The sequence below is a fragment of the Diabrotica undecimpunctata genome, chromosome 4, assembly GCF_040954645.1.
Source record: "Diabrotica undecimpunctata isolate CICGRU chromosome 4, icDiaUnde3, whole genome shotgun sequence".
NCBI lineage: Eukaryota > Metazoa > Arthropoda > Insecta > Coleoptera > Chrysomelidae > Diabrotica > Diabrotica undecimpunctata.
This window is the reverse complement of record NC_092806.1, coordinates 71,333,917-71,350,124: the sequence shown is the minus strand read 5'-3', so window position 1 is coordinate 71,350,124 and position 16,208 is coordinate 71,333,917. Positions and strand designations below refer to the sequence as shown.

At 32.1% G+C, this 16,208-nt stretch overlaps 1 protein-coding gene across 15 annotated transcripts in view; it reads right to left on the bottom strand.

Moving 5' to 3' along the window:
- Positions 1–16,208, bottom strand: part of Samuel (SAM-motif ubiquitously expressed punctatedly localized protein) — a 626,277-nt gene that overhangs the window by 144,373 nt on the left and 465,696 nt on the right. For all 15 annotated transcript variants that reach the window (XM_072529705.1, XM_072529707.1, XM_072529706.1 and 12 more), the window contains one exon: positions 4,308–4,656. In XM_072529705.1, coding sequence (XP_072385806.1) covers positions 4,308–4,656 — 349 coding nt within the window. The remainder of the gene's footprint in view (positions 1–4,307; positions 4,657–16,208) is intronic.

Genomic DNA, 16,208 nt, shown 5'->3' with positions numbered 1-16,208 from the left:
TCTAAATTTATGTCGTTCAACGTTATTTCTCTAATGTTCGGTGTATTTGCCAATATTTTTGTTTTTTTCCAAGTTCATCTTAAGACCTTTTTCCGAAGCTTGAAATAGTTGCGTCATCATGGTCTTTAGTTCTTCTAAACTTCGTAACGAATATTACAACGTCATCAGCGTATCTCAAATGACTTAATTTTCTTCCATTAACATTTATTCCTTTATATGCCCAGTTAATGTCTTTAAATAAGTCTTCCAGTCCAAGTGTGAATAGCTTTGGTGAGATAACATCTCCCTGGCGAACTCCTCTGTTGATTGGTATAGGTTTGGTTTTCGCATATATTTGTATATTAATTGTAGCTTTCTTAATAAATAAATAAATATTATGTATGAGCGTTCTATAGCGGGAGTCTATCCTGCAGTTGTTCATAGCTCTCTTTATTGCCCAAAGTTTTATGGAGTCGAATGCCTTTTCATAATCACCGAAGAAATGTATAAGTTCAAGAGATATTCATTGGTTTTCTTTATTAGCGTTGTAACTGTAAGAAGATGATCCGCTGTACTGTAACCTTTTCGGAATCCTGCCTGCTCTACGGGTTGATATCTATCGAGCTTCGACGTTAATCTGTTAGTTATTACGCTCATAAACAGTTTGTACATTTTTGACAGCAGACAGATTGGCCTATAGTTCTTCAGATCTCCCCTGTCTCCTTTTTTGGAAAGAAGTATTGTCAAACTTTCATTTCAATCATATGGACTTCTCCTCTGTGAAGAAATTCGTTGAAAAAAATTTTTAATTCTTTGAGAATAATTTTACTCTCCTCCTTCAACATTTCTAAAAGTATTCCATCTGGGCCCGGAGCCTTATTGTTCTTTAGTTGTGCCATAGCTTGTTATTTCGAAGGATTCTATGTTAGGGAGTATTTCTGAGTTGACATTCGTTATCTTTCTCTTAAGATCTTCCTTTGCAGTGCTATTTGGGTTCTTGTTTGAGGAATATAAATCACATTAAAATGTTTGAGTAACTTTTAGGATTTCGTTCTTTTCTCTTATTTCTTTTCCATCTTTATCCTTCAATGAGATTAATATAGGCTATCCTAAGTTTGATCTTAAGCAGTTTAGGCCTTGGTTCTTTTCTATTATTTTTTGTACTTTGTTTTCATTATAGATCCTTAAATCTTCCTTACTCCTTTCTTTATTTGTTTATTCAATTCTTTGAAACCATCGGTGTTTCGCTTTCCTTCGCTTAGAAATGTGTGTCTCTTTTCCATCAAACGTTTTGTTTTATCGCTTATTCTGTCTTCTCTATTTTTTGTTTTCTTTGCAACAGTAAGTCCTCCTTTCAAAAGCTTTCGTTGCATTTCTTTATTAATTGTGTTCATGTCAGGAGATTCTTGTTAATACTTTTCTACATCGATTACTTCTTGTGTGGGAACAAAGACATTTTTCAAGATATAACTGCTCTCAATCGATTCACAACTGACAGCGATTATCGCCTTTTAAGAGCAAAACAGACGAAAATTGGTAGAAACAGGCCACATAATTATTGTAATTAGATAGATCAAAGTAAAATCTGACAGAAGGGAGATAAGTACAGAGAGGTCTTAAGAAAAGAATTTGTAGAGTGTGATTATTTAGATATTATTTTTCTCAACAGCTGGATTGGTATTAGAGGATTTATAAAGAGTCCAGCAAGATGTGTTAATCTAACACCCTTTAATTTTTACTTTTGGAGTATATCTTAAATCTAAACTATACTTTAATAGGCCTAACAATGTCGAACATTTGAAAGAAAAAATTCCTAATAAAGTAAGACTAATTCGCCCAGAAACATTAACTGGAGTGTTGGAGGAATTTAGAAACCTTCTTGGTTATTGCCAGGAAGTCAGCGGCATGAAATTAGTCCAGTCCTTTCAATAAAATTTAATATTTAAAATTTCTGATATAACATTTGTCTGTAATTCATAAACCAATTATTTTAGACTATAATTATTACATATTTTTGTAATCGTCTACCTTTGTAAAATGTAAAAATGAAAAGAAAATTATGTCATATGCCATTTAAAAAAACCGATGATGTCATTTACCCGAAAGTGGTGACGTCATTAGTATATTCAATTGTAGCGCAAAATGACCATTTTAAAATAAGAATTACAGTATGAAAGCATGTTGTTAGAGAACATGTCAAAATGATTATTAGCACAAATTTTATTGCACGTTAGATAAAACCCAATATAACGGGGTGACGGAGATTTTCTAAAATAAAGTATATAGCATCGTTCTGAAAATTTTTGGGTTTTTCCTAAAATTTTTAAACATAGGTACCAATTTATTTCAATTCTTGTCTTAAATTGTGTAGTCATTTTAATCAAAAAATGATATAAGTATTCTCTACAGGTATAAAATATACACAATTTCCAAAAAGGAGAGGTTTAATTTGTAAGCCCTCAACTTTCTTAGAAAAGATTAAAACTTTAAAGTAGAACAACGTGTGTGTTGGCAGATTGTGAATCATTTTAGTTAGGATTAACGGGTTGTGTTTATAAAGTCCTATGATTATAGTACGTAAAATTATTAATTCTATAATAAAAAGCGATATTAATAAATAAACTTGTGTAGTAAAAATGTCACAAACGTCTAACTCCTTTAAAATTAAACTGTCATTTAACCGTGCCAATGAAAACTTTGTTGTTAAGTGTACATGATGCTCTTGTACACAAACATTTTACAAGTACTATTCGGTTTATAGTTTTAGATATGACCGAAGTTGAAGAAGCAACTGTTTATAGACATTTAAAGCAACGAAAGAGCGGAAGTATTGCACCTAAAACGCAAACAGGAAGAAAAGTCTACTAACAACTACTAAAAAGTGCATTCATTTTATTTACCTTACTTTGGATAAACTTTAAGTAGATATTAAATGAAAACGAATCTTTGTCAAACAATAAAAGAGATAAACTGTGGAAAACTTTACCTGAATTAGGATTCGTTTATGAGAATAACAATAAAAAATCTACGCTCATAGAGAAAGAATAAATTATTTGGTGAAGAAGGCAATATTTAAGGAAAACTGGAAAATCGAGGAGAAAATGCAAAAGTATTTTGTATTTAGATGAAACATGGATATTTGAAGGTCATTTTGTAAAAAAAGTTTGGCAAGGTAAACTGGTTTCAAACGCTCGTCAGGCATTTATAGAACGTTTATCCATGGGTTAGAAATTTCCAAATGATAAAGGTCACCGATAACTCATATTGGAGAAGGTAAAGGATTTGTTGATGAAATCTTGCTTGATTTTATTTCAGATGCTACGAACGACTACCATAAAGAAATGATTGCTAATGTTTTTAAGAAATATTTCATTCAAATAATAAATTTATTACTGACCAATTCTGTAATAGTCATGGACAATGCCAGTTACCATTCAAAGTTAAAGGAACCGTTACCTAACACTAAGACTAAATGGAAAAAGCAAGAACTCTTGGATTGGCTAATAACCAAAGAAATAGTAATACCAGTGGAAAGTTTACTCAAAAAAGAGTTATTGCAGTTATGCAAACAATATTCACCAAAATTTAAGAAGTATAATGTAGATGTAACAGCAAAAGAACATAGAGTTAAAGTGATAAGATTACCACCTTATCACTGTGAACTTAACTTTATAGAACTAATCTGTTCAAATAAAGGGATATGTCGCGAGAAATATTACAACATTTAAACTTTAAGATGTTCGTTAACTATTATCTGACTCCATATCAAAAATTTCATCTGAAAATTGCTAAAAGCAATAACACGTGTCATAGCAGAAGATAAGCCACAAATTGGTTGCATTGCCCCTGTGGTGATCCTTTTCCAAGTTAACATACTCCTTTTCTAACTTGGTTGCACCGTACTGAAGACGACCAATAGTCAGAAATACGTATATACGGTTGCCTTACATCGATATACCTTTTTTGGTTTTCTGTTTTGCGAGATATGTCATTACATTTTACTTTTAATATTCACTCGCATTATCCTTTTCTATGTATACCTATATATATATATATATATATATATATATATATATATATATATATATATATATATATATATATATATATATATATATATATATATATATTATATAGTTTTTTAAAGATGTTTCTTTCTTGTGAATTTTTCCGTGCTTATATATGACGGGCATTTATGTTAATTGTTTAGAAATGAATGAACATTGTTATTGCGTAGTTAGAAAAAATTATTACACTCACAAATAATATACATTTAAATATTTTGACTATAATATGTTAGGTTGCTTAAAGATATTGTATATACTTACTCATTGGGATTCGTATTATTATACTTTGCAGCTAAGCTTCTCATAAAGTCACTGTAATTTCTTCCGCTTAGAATTGGATTTTCTTGTGTTGGGGGAGTATCGGGATGCGAAGAAGAGCTAGGAGTAATAGATCTAGATCTACTGGAAGTATCCGGCGTAATCGGACTCAGTCTTTCATTCTTCAAATTATTGTTATTGTGTAGAATAAAATCAGCTTGGGCTGATATGGCAGTTGAAATCGAACCATTGTTGTTCATTGAACGCTCCATTCGTTTTCTTCGTGCAGGTTTCGTTGTGGTGTGAAGGATAGAGGTTGCTTCAAAACCTTCTGTTGGAGATGTTGTTTCGCCTGTAAAGAATATATATTGTATATACGTGTTTGCATTTTATGCAATATCAAAATAGTAAGTATATTTAAGTTGAGTTATTTCACAATATCATTGATAAGCGTACCATTTACCAAGATTTTTTATTTAGGCAATTATTATTAGTTTAAGTTATTGGCCTATTTTTGTTTAAATAGGTTTCTGTATAACTATACAAACGTCACTGGTTTGTTATCATTTTTTTTTCTTAAAACTGTAAGAATGGGGACATTTATTTGAAAAAAACTATAGCATTTTTCCGTGATTGATTTGATTTTTTAGTTTATTGAAGTTTGAATATTAATACATAGTAATAATAATGTTATTACTATCTTTTGACTCAGTTCCGCATGCGCATGAATTGCTTGTAGATATATTAAGAATGGATAAAGTGGATGATAATATACTGAACTTTTTAAGATATGTAATGACAGATAGGATGACAAAAATTCACCTCCAAATACCATGGAGACAATAATATCGGAAGGAAAAATATTGCAATTAACCGCTGCCTATTCCAAGAAGACTCGTTAAGTCAATTGCGGTTCTGTCTAGCGATGAACCTACTATCTCAGCTATTAAACTTCACTCACTCAGGTTTTAGCAATAAAAACAACAATACTGTAGTGGCGAACCTTAATCATCTGTCGTATGTGGATGACTTAAAACTAATGGCTTCCACTCGAAACCACTTAGACCAGATTCTAAAAACTGTAGAAATATTCTCTAATGATATTAGTATGCATTTCGGGCTAGACAAGTGCCATGCTTTAAAGATAGTCAGAGAAAAGGTTCAGAACGAAGGATTTGATATGCAAAATGGCCAAAACATCGATGCTATTTGTGAAAATGACATGTACAAATATCTAGGAGTAAAGCAATCACGAAAAATTGACCATAAATAAATGACAATCGAATTAACTTTGAGTTCATACTTAGCTATTAATTTTGTATTATTAAGTAGACTAAAATGGATACAAAAACTATTCAGCGAAAAGTACGAACAACCTCACAAAGGAACAAAAACACCATCCTCGAAGTGGAGTAGAAAGAACGACATAACCGATGTATTTAGGAAGACGAGGACTTATGGATATAAGTAAGTAATTAGAAAAACAGATTACCAATTAAAAACTTATTTTCAGATGCAGGCTAAAACATCAAATCTACATCGCGCAATTTGCGCAGTAGATGACACAACATCGATCAAACTGAGGGAACCAGAAATGCGCATAAACCATCTAACTAAGAACAAAACAATGCGCATCTGGATGGGTAAACCTCTGCACGGGCGACATCACAATGATGTCAGTCAAGACTGTCGACAATATAGTGTCGAACTATTGGTTGACATCAGAGAACATGATCCTTGAAACAGAAGGTTTATTACTTGCCAATCAGGATCAGGTTATGCCAACCAAAAATTACCTGAAATATATCGTCAAAGATCCTCAGGTTCAAAACTACAAATGCCGATATGGATGTTAAGCCCAAGAAACCATCCAACGACTTACAGTGGACTGGGATCGTAATGTGCTCACAGACCAAACAGTACACATAGTAGTAGTTAATAAACTAACGAGACAAACAACACTAATCGATGTGGCGATACCTAACAACAATAATCTGCGTGTTAAATACAACGAAAATGTCGCCACAGAGAAAATAAAGTATAGGGATCTGGATATACAAATAAGGAGACAATTCAGAATGGAAAGTACGCAGACGATACCTATTATTCTTTCTACTACTGAAGTCATTTCAAAGAACCTCTTAAAAAACATCAAAAAGCTGGGTCTAAATGAATATCACCACAAGACCATCCAAAAGGCTGTATTACTCTCAACGTCCAGATGCGTACGAAAATTTTTGGGAGATACACCGACGTATCAAGTTACTTAGGACTCCATAACACGGCAAGAGTCCCACCAGAGCTCAATCCTTTTGATACCTTAGGTATCAGGGACGAGTAAATTTTCCCCTTATTGGGGGTGTAAGTCGTATAGATTAATATGTTTATTACTATTACTAATTGCTAATGTTATGGGCATTAAGATCAGAACACGACGGGGTATTAATATCGGAAGGACAGATAACAGAGTTGCACCTTGGGAAAAACGGCTGCTAAGGAATTTAACGGCTGCTAAGAAAATTCCACCCCGAAAATCATTTAAAAAAAATATTTTTAAGTAATTAAGCGAAAAGTATAGCCAACAAGTTGATAAGTTGGATTATGTTTTTCAAAACTGGCTGTTGACTTACTTGGCGTCGATTTTGTAGACAATAGTCTTCTTTGGGTTGACAAAAAATCTGAGATTGTTGTGTTTACCCATATAAAATCAAATTCTAGCTGTTTTTTGTATTATATTATTTTATTTGTTTGTATAATATGTGTTTAACACAGATTAGGTGTTTGTGTATTGTGTGTTGCATATGTATTGTGTGTAATTGTTGATAATATCTGCGACTTGCCGCCTTGCCGCTAAAGACATGCCACAAGAAAACAGTTTCAGAAAGTTTTCAGAACGTTTTAAAGAATATATTCTAGGAGGAAATATAAGCAATTTCAACTTTTGTATTACCGCTTAACGCAATTGGTCTACTTCTGACTTAATCATATAAAATATACAGAATGATGCATTCTAGAAGAATGTCATCTGTTTTCAGAAACTTTTTATAATAAAACAAATATAAAAAAACTATATGCATATGCAAGAATACTAATTAAAAAAAATCATTTTTAATAATTACCTGATATATAACATTTTATATACATGCTATATTATTTTTATTACATTTTCTGTAGAAGTTATTCCATTGAATGTTTGGCTGTCACCAAGAAGTATTCAAATCAACAGAATTCGAAACAAAAGGTAGTTATTGCCGGTGTTTGCACACTCATTGTTACAGCAAGACGCAAGGTAGCCAATCACCATTTATCAATCTTTACAGGTGTCCATTGTTACATGTTGTTGTGTTAGTACTTCGATTCTAGAGAAGACAGTATTTGATACCTAACTCTTATAGTTAGAAAATGTTGATTGTAGAAGATAATTTGACAGCAGGATACTATTGCTATAAGCTTCTCTATTGTTTAGAATTATATAGAGAAAGCAGTTAAACGCTATAACGTATTGAAATAGACCAAATTTTTTTGTTGTTTTTGTTCAATATATGAAGTGTAAAAAATGCTTTTGTTACATCAGTTGATGTCAAGTGTAGTTTTTCATTCTACACATTGATTTAAAATTGTTCTATATAGTATTGTAAATATTGTTTTCCATAAAACTGCTGTTAATTTAAAAATAGTTGTTTGTTTTCTGTATGCGTATTTTTTGAAATATTTATGTATTTTTGGGTAAACCATGTATATTCCTCTTACTTACTATATTTCTGAAGCAATAAGTCCTCCATTTATACGCCAATGATGTGTTTTTCACAAATGAGTAATAATTATTCATATGCATTATTGATTTATTTTGAACTCTGAACTACAAGCGGCGTGTTAAACAAATTGAAAAATTAAATTGGTGGCCGTGGGAAAAATATACCCACATTTTGGGTACAGTTTTCGTTAAGTACTTAATCAATGCTGGTGATATATGTAAATTAGGGATCTATGTTAATATATTTTGTACGTTATTTTATGGACTTTTACTTTCGTTCTTACAAACCAGTTTTAGTAGACGATTAACAAGTAATAAACAATGACTTTTTCACGATCTTTATTTTTAAAAATTGAATGTTCCTTTTTTAATAATTACATCGGCTTATACTGGTATAAGTGTATTTTTATATATAAAAACTCGTGTCACAATGTTTGTCCACCTTAATATCCGAAACCACTGAACCGATTTTAATAAAATTTTGTGAAAGTGTATTGTTTGGTCCAACTTAAGTGATAGTAAATTTTTTATCTCGATTAATGACCCTTATTTTCTCAATTCATCATCATCATTTGGCTCTACAACTCTATATGAGTCTTGGCCGCGTTTACTATTTCCCTCCAGTGTTGTCGGTCCTGAACAGCTATTTCCCATTGGTGTATTCCCATTTTGCGTAGATCACTGGCTACTGCGTCCTTCCATCTCTTTCTTGGGCGACCAACTGACCTTCTGCCATCGGGCCTTTCCCAGACTGTGGCGTTCAGGAGTCTTTCGTCACTCGATTCTAGTAAGTGGCCCGCCCATTTTTTCAATTGTAAATTTAAATTTTTTTATAAGACTCCACGTCTACAGTTATAGATAATTTAATCTATATATAAAAATTAAATGACGTTTAACAAGCGTCATTTTATTGTTTTATAACTTCTTTATAACAGCTAGAAAATGACTGTCTATTTGACTAATTTTGATTTTGAAATATTTATAGAAGTTCAAGGTAGGATTAGAAGGTGAGAAAATGTGATGAAATTATAAGAAAAATAATAAAAACAACAATTTTATTTTCACCTACAAACAGTTATAATATACTTCTTGATTGACGTCACTAAAAATCCGTGGCTATATTCAGGTCTCTTTACTTTTTTACGCTGCAAGCGAATGATCAGACTTAGAATCCTCGCCGGTGAGAAATTTTTTGTTTGTTTAAATCCATTAACTTTTTGTCTTTTATTATTGAATTTAATACTTCTTATCGCTAGGTATGCCTGTATGTTTTTGCACTGGCCCAAATCAATATCACGCGTAACCGAGACGCTTTCAGTATAAATTACATAATATACATACATACACACTTATGACTTTGCTCATCGACTTACGACAGATGATAGATAGAATGAGGTGGCTTTTGGAGTATTCCACTGCGACCTTTTCAGATTTATTGTGGTGTTATTGTATTGATTGTATTGATGATATGATATTATAGATTACATTCTCTAGCTTGACCCACCCTTTTTAAAAGGTATAATAGCCTCGAGACTGTACCTTCTATGTAGTCCTTTGCCGGTGGCGTTTCTTTGCCTAATAAAGTCCTTCCTTGTAGCCCTCTGCCGGTGGCGTTTCTTCGCATAATAAAAATCCACACTGCTCATTAATTTACATAATGCATACTATGTACTTTTTAAAATAAAGTGATAATCAAAATGAAGTAATTAAACATAATTACAAAATAACATTAAAAATGTAAATGATGAATAAATTCTATATTATATTTAACAAATTTTAAAAATTACTAAAATCATTACACAAAATTTTTAAAGAAAAAAATTAAGAGTTTTTTAATTTTGAAAGAAATTAAATGTGTATGTAGTGCATTAACCTTTAAACCCTACCCGTATATAAACTTACACTTTCACTCCCCTAGGGTGCACTAGTACCACATTACAAAATAAGTCAAAAAGTAATGTTGGAATGAATTTATGAACACCTTTGTAACGCAAATATAACTAACGAATTTGTTCGGCTCTTACGGTCTCGGGATCCACACAGAAACTGCATTTGCCCGAATTTGCATAAGTTTCTTCTTGAATTTTATTAGGTCCACTTTATTTCAAAATATCCTTGATAGCTTCGCAAAGATATACCGGTAAAGTTGGCCAAGCCAATCTTTTCCGCATATAAGGCTGCATGAGTAACAAAGCTAAAGTTGTCAAGTAAAACCGCCTGTGGGATACACTCTTCATTTATTTTGCTTCTGAACCCTTTAGCAGAACAAGCGTAATAACTCACACAATATTAAAAATTCGTAAAACATGCACAGAGAGTAACGACGGGTTCTCCTTGATACGGAATATTGGTGACAAAGCTTATCAACTATCAACTATCAACTCCCCTTTTATGCTATAAAAGAACTGTATTGTCTTCTGCAATTGAACACTGTTTTCTTTATCCGCTTCTTATGCATTCTGGATAGCAATATAACAGTTTGTTTAGTTTTATATTTTGTAGAACAATAAGAAAGAATTATTATTTTCTAGAACTATTATTTAAAACTACTACTATAAAACTACTAGACGAGGAGAATATCGAAATCTTGGTGAAGCTGTTCAATAGAATTTATGATACTGGTTAAATTCCGCGAGAATGGCTGCAGTCATCCTTTGTGATGATCCCAAAAACAGCTAATACCACAAAATGCAATGAACACCGCTTAATCAGTTTAATGAGTCACTTGCTGAAACTCTTCCTTAGGATATTACACTCAAGAATGTACAAGATACTAGAAGAACTTAGCGGGTCAACACAATTCGGTTTTAAGGGAGGACTAGGAACAAGAGAGGCAATTTTATGTTTGAACACCTTAATACAAAACGGTTTAGATCAACGAAAAGATGTCTACCTCACCTTCATCGACTACGAGAAGGCATTTGACAATGTTAAACATGATATCATGATGGGACTACTACATAGGGCCAATATTGACCAGAAGGAGATCAGAATTATTCAGAATCTATACTGGAACCAAATGGCAAAGGTGAGGATTGATCAAGACCAATATACAGATGAATTTGAAATCCGGAAAGGTGTCCGGCAAAGGTTGCATACTCTCTCCTATGCTTTTTAATTTATATGTTGAAAATATATTTGCGGAAGCATTAGAAGACACGGAATTAGGCATTAAGGTGAACGGCATACCAATTAGCAACCTACGTTATGCGGACGACACAGTGATTATAACTAATATTTTGGAAGATCAGCAGTTATTACTTGATAGGGTGAATAGCATAGGTAAAAAATATGGCCTCAAAATCAACATTTTAAAAACGAAATATATGGTCATTAGCAGAAATCCTCCAGAAAACCCGATAATATGCATAGGTGACGATCGCATAAAACGCGTGAAAACTTTTAAATACCTTGGCACCACAATCAATGGCCAATTGGATCCACAACAAGAGATAAAAACCCGAATACAAATGGCAAGACCAGCTTTTGTGAAATTCATACCGCTCCTATGTAATCAAAACCTAAAGTTCGAAATACGCTACAGAATGGTCAAGTGCTACATATGGTCCATCTTGCTTTATGGCATGGAAACGTGGACTTTGAAAAAAACATCTATTAACAAACTTGAAGCATTTGAAATGTGGTCATTGAGAAGAATGATGCGCATACCTTGGGTGGATAGAGTTCGAAACGATGACGTCCTTAAGAGAGCCGGCGTGGAAAGAGAACTCTTTAAATTAATTAAAAAACGCAAGATTGGTTACCTTGGGCACATATTGAGAGGAGCAAAATATGAAATACCACAGTTAATCCTACAAGGGAAGATCGAAGGTAGGAGAGGAGCCGGCCGCAAACAATTATCCTGGTTAAGGAATATTAAAGAATGGATAGGAATACACAATACAGGAGAGCTGTGTCACGCCGCCAAGAACAGAATTCTAGTAATGAGATAGTCGCCTACGCACTTTGGTGTATGGCATGTTAAGAAGAAGAAAGAACTATTATTTATTGTCTTTCTATTCATATTCTTTTTATTTTTAAAGCTTGGTGGTATTTCAGCTTTATTTACTTTCATAGTCTTTCATAGTACCTATAATTGTTACCTGATCTTCTGTTAACAACTTTTGTGCCACCGGAATGAACCAATTTATCAAATGTACAGTTTCTGTTTGTACAGTATCAAATTCTGGCTTCTTTAAACTATATGATCAAACAGAGCTTTAATAGTGGCTAAGCGATCTAATTTCTTTCTTTCTTCTCTGGCATTGCGATCGTCAAATCTTAACTTAACGACAATAGCTTGCACCTGAATACCTATAAAATAATTATTTTACTGTGACTTGATTTACATTCAGAACTCCTGCCAGTATGAAGTGCCTTTAATTCGATTATGGTAGTATGTTTGATAAAAGTGGGTCTATCTATGTCTATCTATTTCTTTGCTTATGTAATGCTGTATCTGTTTCATTACATCATCGATAAATAATAAACAGAATGTTTCATATCCTGACTTGATATATCGGGCTTCATTTTAATTTCCCGGTAGATGAACTACAATATTTTTTGCAGTCCACTCCACTTCATTGAATTCTTGTAGGTACACTAATAAAGTTAACCATGTCGCCAGAATCTCTCACTCAATTTCATTTTGACCCTCATTTTCCACTTTATAATTTTATTGCTTCGTACTCAAAGCTTTCAAAAATATATCACATATTTTAAATTTTTTTTATGCAATACTGTTTATCTAAAGCATAGTGCTTAGAAAGTTCTTAATATCTTTCATTGATTTTACAAGTATCAATGTTTAGTTAGGTTCAGTAAAGTAAAGTCACTATTTTACGTAAGTTAGCAAATTTTGAGAAAAATCATAAAATCTCAGCTTGTCCAACTACATATTTTACCATTACGTGATAAAGCTTCATCAAAAGTGATGGTAATTAAATACTTGAAATACTAATGATGTAAGTCAACAAATTCGTAGTCCACCGCGTTTCCTAAAGGTACATAATAATTGGATGCATTGGTGTATCTCAGATGAAATATAAAAGTGAATAAAATTTTATAAAATAATTCATATGTATAAAAGTTTATATTTTTTTTATTTTACGTCGTCAATTTTATAAATTCTTTTATATCTTCACAAATGTAAAGTATGTTCTTTGGATTAAACATTAGGATTTGCTTAGGTAGTATCTAATTCCGCACGAAGTTGTAAGGGATGGGTTGTTGAATAAAGATACAAAAATTTAAATAAAAAAAATTGATCGATAACGTTTTTAGTATTACAAATTCTGTCGAGGAAATGTAAAGTCGGTTCGCTATATTTACGCGGGTTTCGGATTAAAAATTTTATTGTAAGTACCCAGTTTTAATTACCTGCTCCTTGGGGAAATATCAACTGGTCAAATAAAATGAAAAATAATCCATAACTTTTTTTAATTAAATAATAATGGAAAATCTTTTACATAATTGACAGTATAATAAGGAGAATTACTTCATTAATGGAGTCTAATGTGGCTAATACAAACCTAATAATAATTTTATATTACACTTCACACAGAAAATATGGTCTATGTATATTTGTTCCATGGAGAGAATTTCTAATGAAAAATAAAAAAATTTAACTTGCCAACAAAAATGAAAATCAGTCATTATCATCAAAAATATCATAATCGTCATCATCATCACTGTCATCACCATTAATTGTTATTATAATTAATGGTGATGACCCAATATGGTTGTCATAATATTGTTTTGCTATTCCCCATATGGCAGACGTAACACTTGATGACCGTAACTTTCAATAATCTGATCCACAACAAAGGTTTTTGGTTTTGCGTGGATATTTGCCAAGCGTAATAATTCTGATTTTAAAATATGTTGTGTAAATGGTATATGTTCCTTTGTCAACCATTCTTTAATTTTATTAACAGTCCAAGAATTCGTTGGACTTTTGTTTAATACTTCAGAATGGTAAGGTGCATTGTCTAAAATAATTACGCTGGGCTCACTTAAACCTGGGAGAAGTTTTTCATATAACCATTTTACAAACATTTCTGTGTTCATATTATCGTGATAGTCACTTGATTTTGATTTAGATGAAAATATTAAATCAGCACCTTCTATAAAACCCGATTTCCCTCCTGCATGTAAAATTATGTGTCGCTTCCCTTCTCCATCAGTATGTTTGATAGACTTTACGTTATCATCTTGCCATATTCTCTTGGTTGCACCCCTAGAAAATATCCATGTTTCGTCTAAATATATAAAATTTGCCCTTTCTTCTTTTAATTTAGAATATTTTCTTAGAAAGTTAATTCTTTTATGCACAACAGAACTTCTTTCACAAAGGGCTTTTCTGTTATCCTCCTTTTGAAATTTGAAACCCAAATTATATATCACTTGCCATAGACTTGTTCTGCCAATTTCGTCAAATTTTCTATCTTCTCGCATTCGATAAATGGTATCACGAATTTCAAATTTTTTTCCATCTGGAATATCTTTAGTTTTCAATGATAGGCGAGTTTTTCGGTGATCTTCTTTCGGCCGTTCATTATTGCGATTTTGTAATACTCCTCTTAGTTTGGTTTCACTAATTCCTAGAGCATCACATACGCGTTGTTAAACAGACCTTACCGATTTTAAAGGACCGCCATTTTCTTTTTTATCCGTAAAATACTTAAGTACACTACAAATTAGATCTAACATAAATTATCTACATCTAACACACGTCTAGGCATTTTTAAATATTTCCACCAAACATACAATGTCAACACTGGCAAAGAATCAATTCAACTGCAATATTGTAACAAATTTATACCTACCCTAATGTTATTTTAATGTATTTTAAAATATGACCATTAATGCAGTTTTTACCTAATTTTCTGGGAAGTCGTTTACTGCAACTGGTTATCAATGAGTCAAGAGCATAATTTTGTTAATCCGAAACCCGCGTAAATATAGCGAACCGACTATATGCTATAAATATCTTCTAGGCGTTTACAAATCAATTTTGTAAGAAATCTGTATCTAACCTGACTTATCTATATCTAATCAGACCATAGACATATAATACAAATAGACTAATAGCTGCAATAAATACCTGTTCCTCCAGTGCGACAGAGAAAACAGACGTTGCATCTGCATCTCTTTCTAATTTGCCAGATTTATGGACTACGTGACCTAACCGACCTTCTATTCGAATGAGAAGGTCATGTGGTCGCTAAACCCAGCTCATTAGAAAGAGATGCAGGAACTGCTTTGCGTCAAAGTATTTTTATGTTCAGTGAATTACCAAACCGGGCGGTCCGGATTCAATCCCGGCATATAAACCCGGCATAGAAGATAACAAATGGCTTCCGAAAAAAAAATTTATAGTGGGTAATATAATTTGTAAAATTTTAAGGACTTTCTTTGTTTTTGTTGTAAGTACAAGAATGCTGAACTCTTGATTTAATTGTAGTGTTATTTCCAGTTAAATATTCTTATTCTGAAAATATATATCAAATATTATTTTGTTTTATTTATTTTCGAATATATTTTTATTTAACTCCTAATATTTTAACTCCTGTATATTGCAGCTTTGAAACGCCCATGTGTCTTGACTCATTCGGAAGGTCAAAGTAATTATCGAAAATTTATACAATAAGCCACGGATGCAGCAAATTCTGATTAGCTAACAAGGAATAATCAATTATCCATGTTGTCCTGTCACTAAGTCACTACTTTATTAACACCTCTGATTTATGATTTCTTGTCCAGAATATTAATTTTAAAAAGAACGGAAAACTTAAGTTCTAAAATATTGTTTAGCTTAAAATTGAGTTACACTATTTTAACAATATAAACAAAATATAGTATATTTACCTAATGAGGGATAATAATGCTTTATGATGTACAATTACGCTGAGAGGCTGCACATGAACCAAAATCTAAAAGTAAATGTCTAAGTAATATATGTACTACCACCAGAAATCAACAGTAGGAGTACATATACGAAAAAAAATTGAGAATTGGGAATCAAAGAGTTTATTCGTCAAATATAGAGCTCTTATTAACGACCTGGTTTTCAGTTTTACATAGAGCAGGTTATAGTTATGGACATAGAGCGAACTATACTGGCGTCCTGTACGATAGACGGGATAATT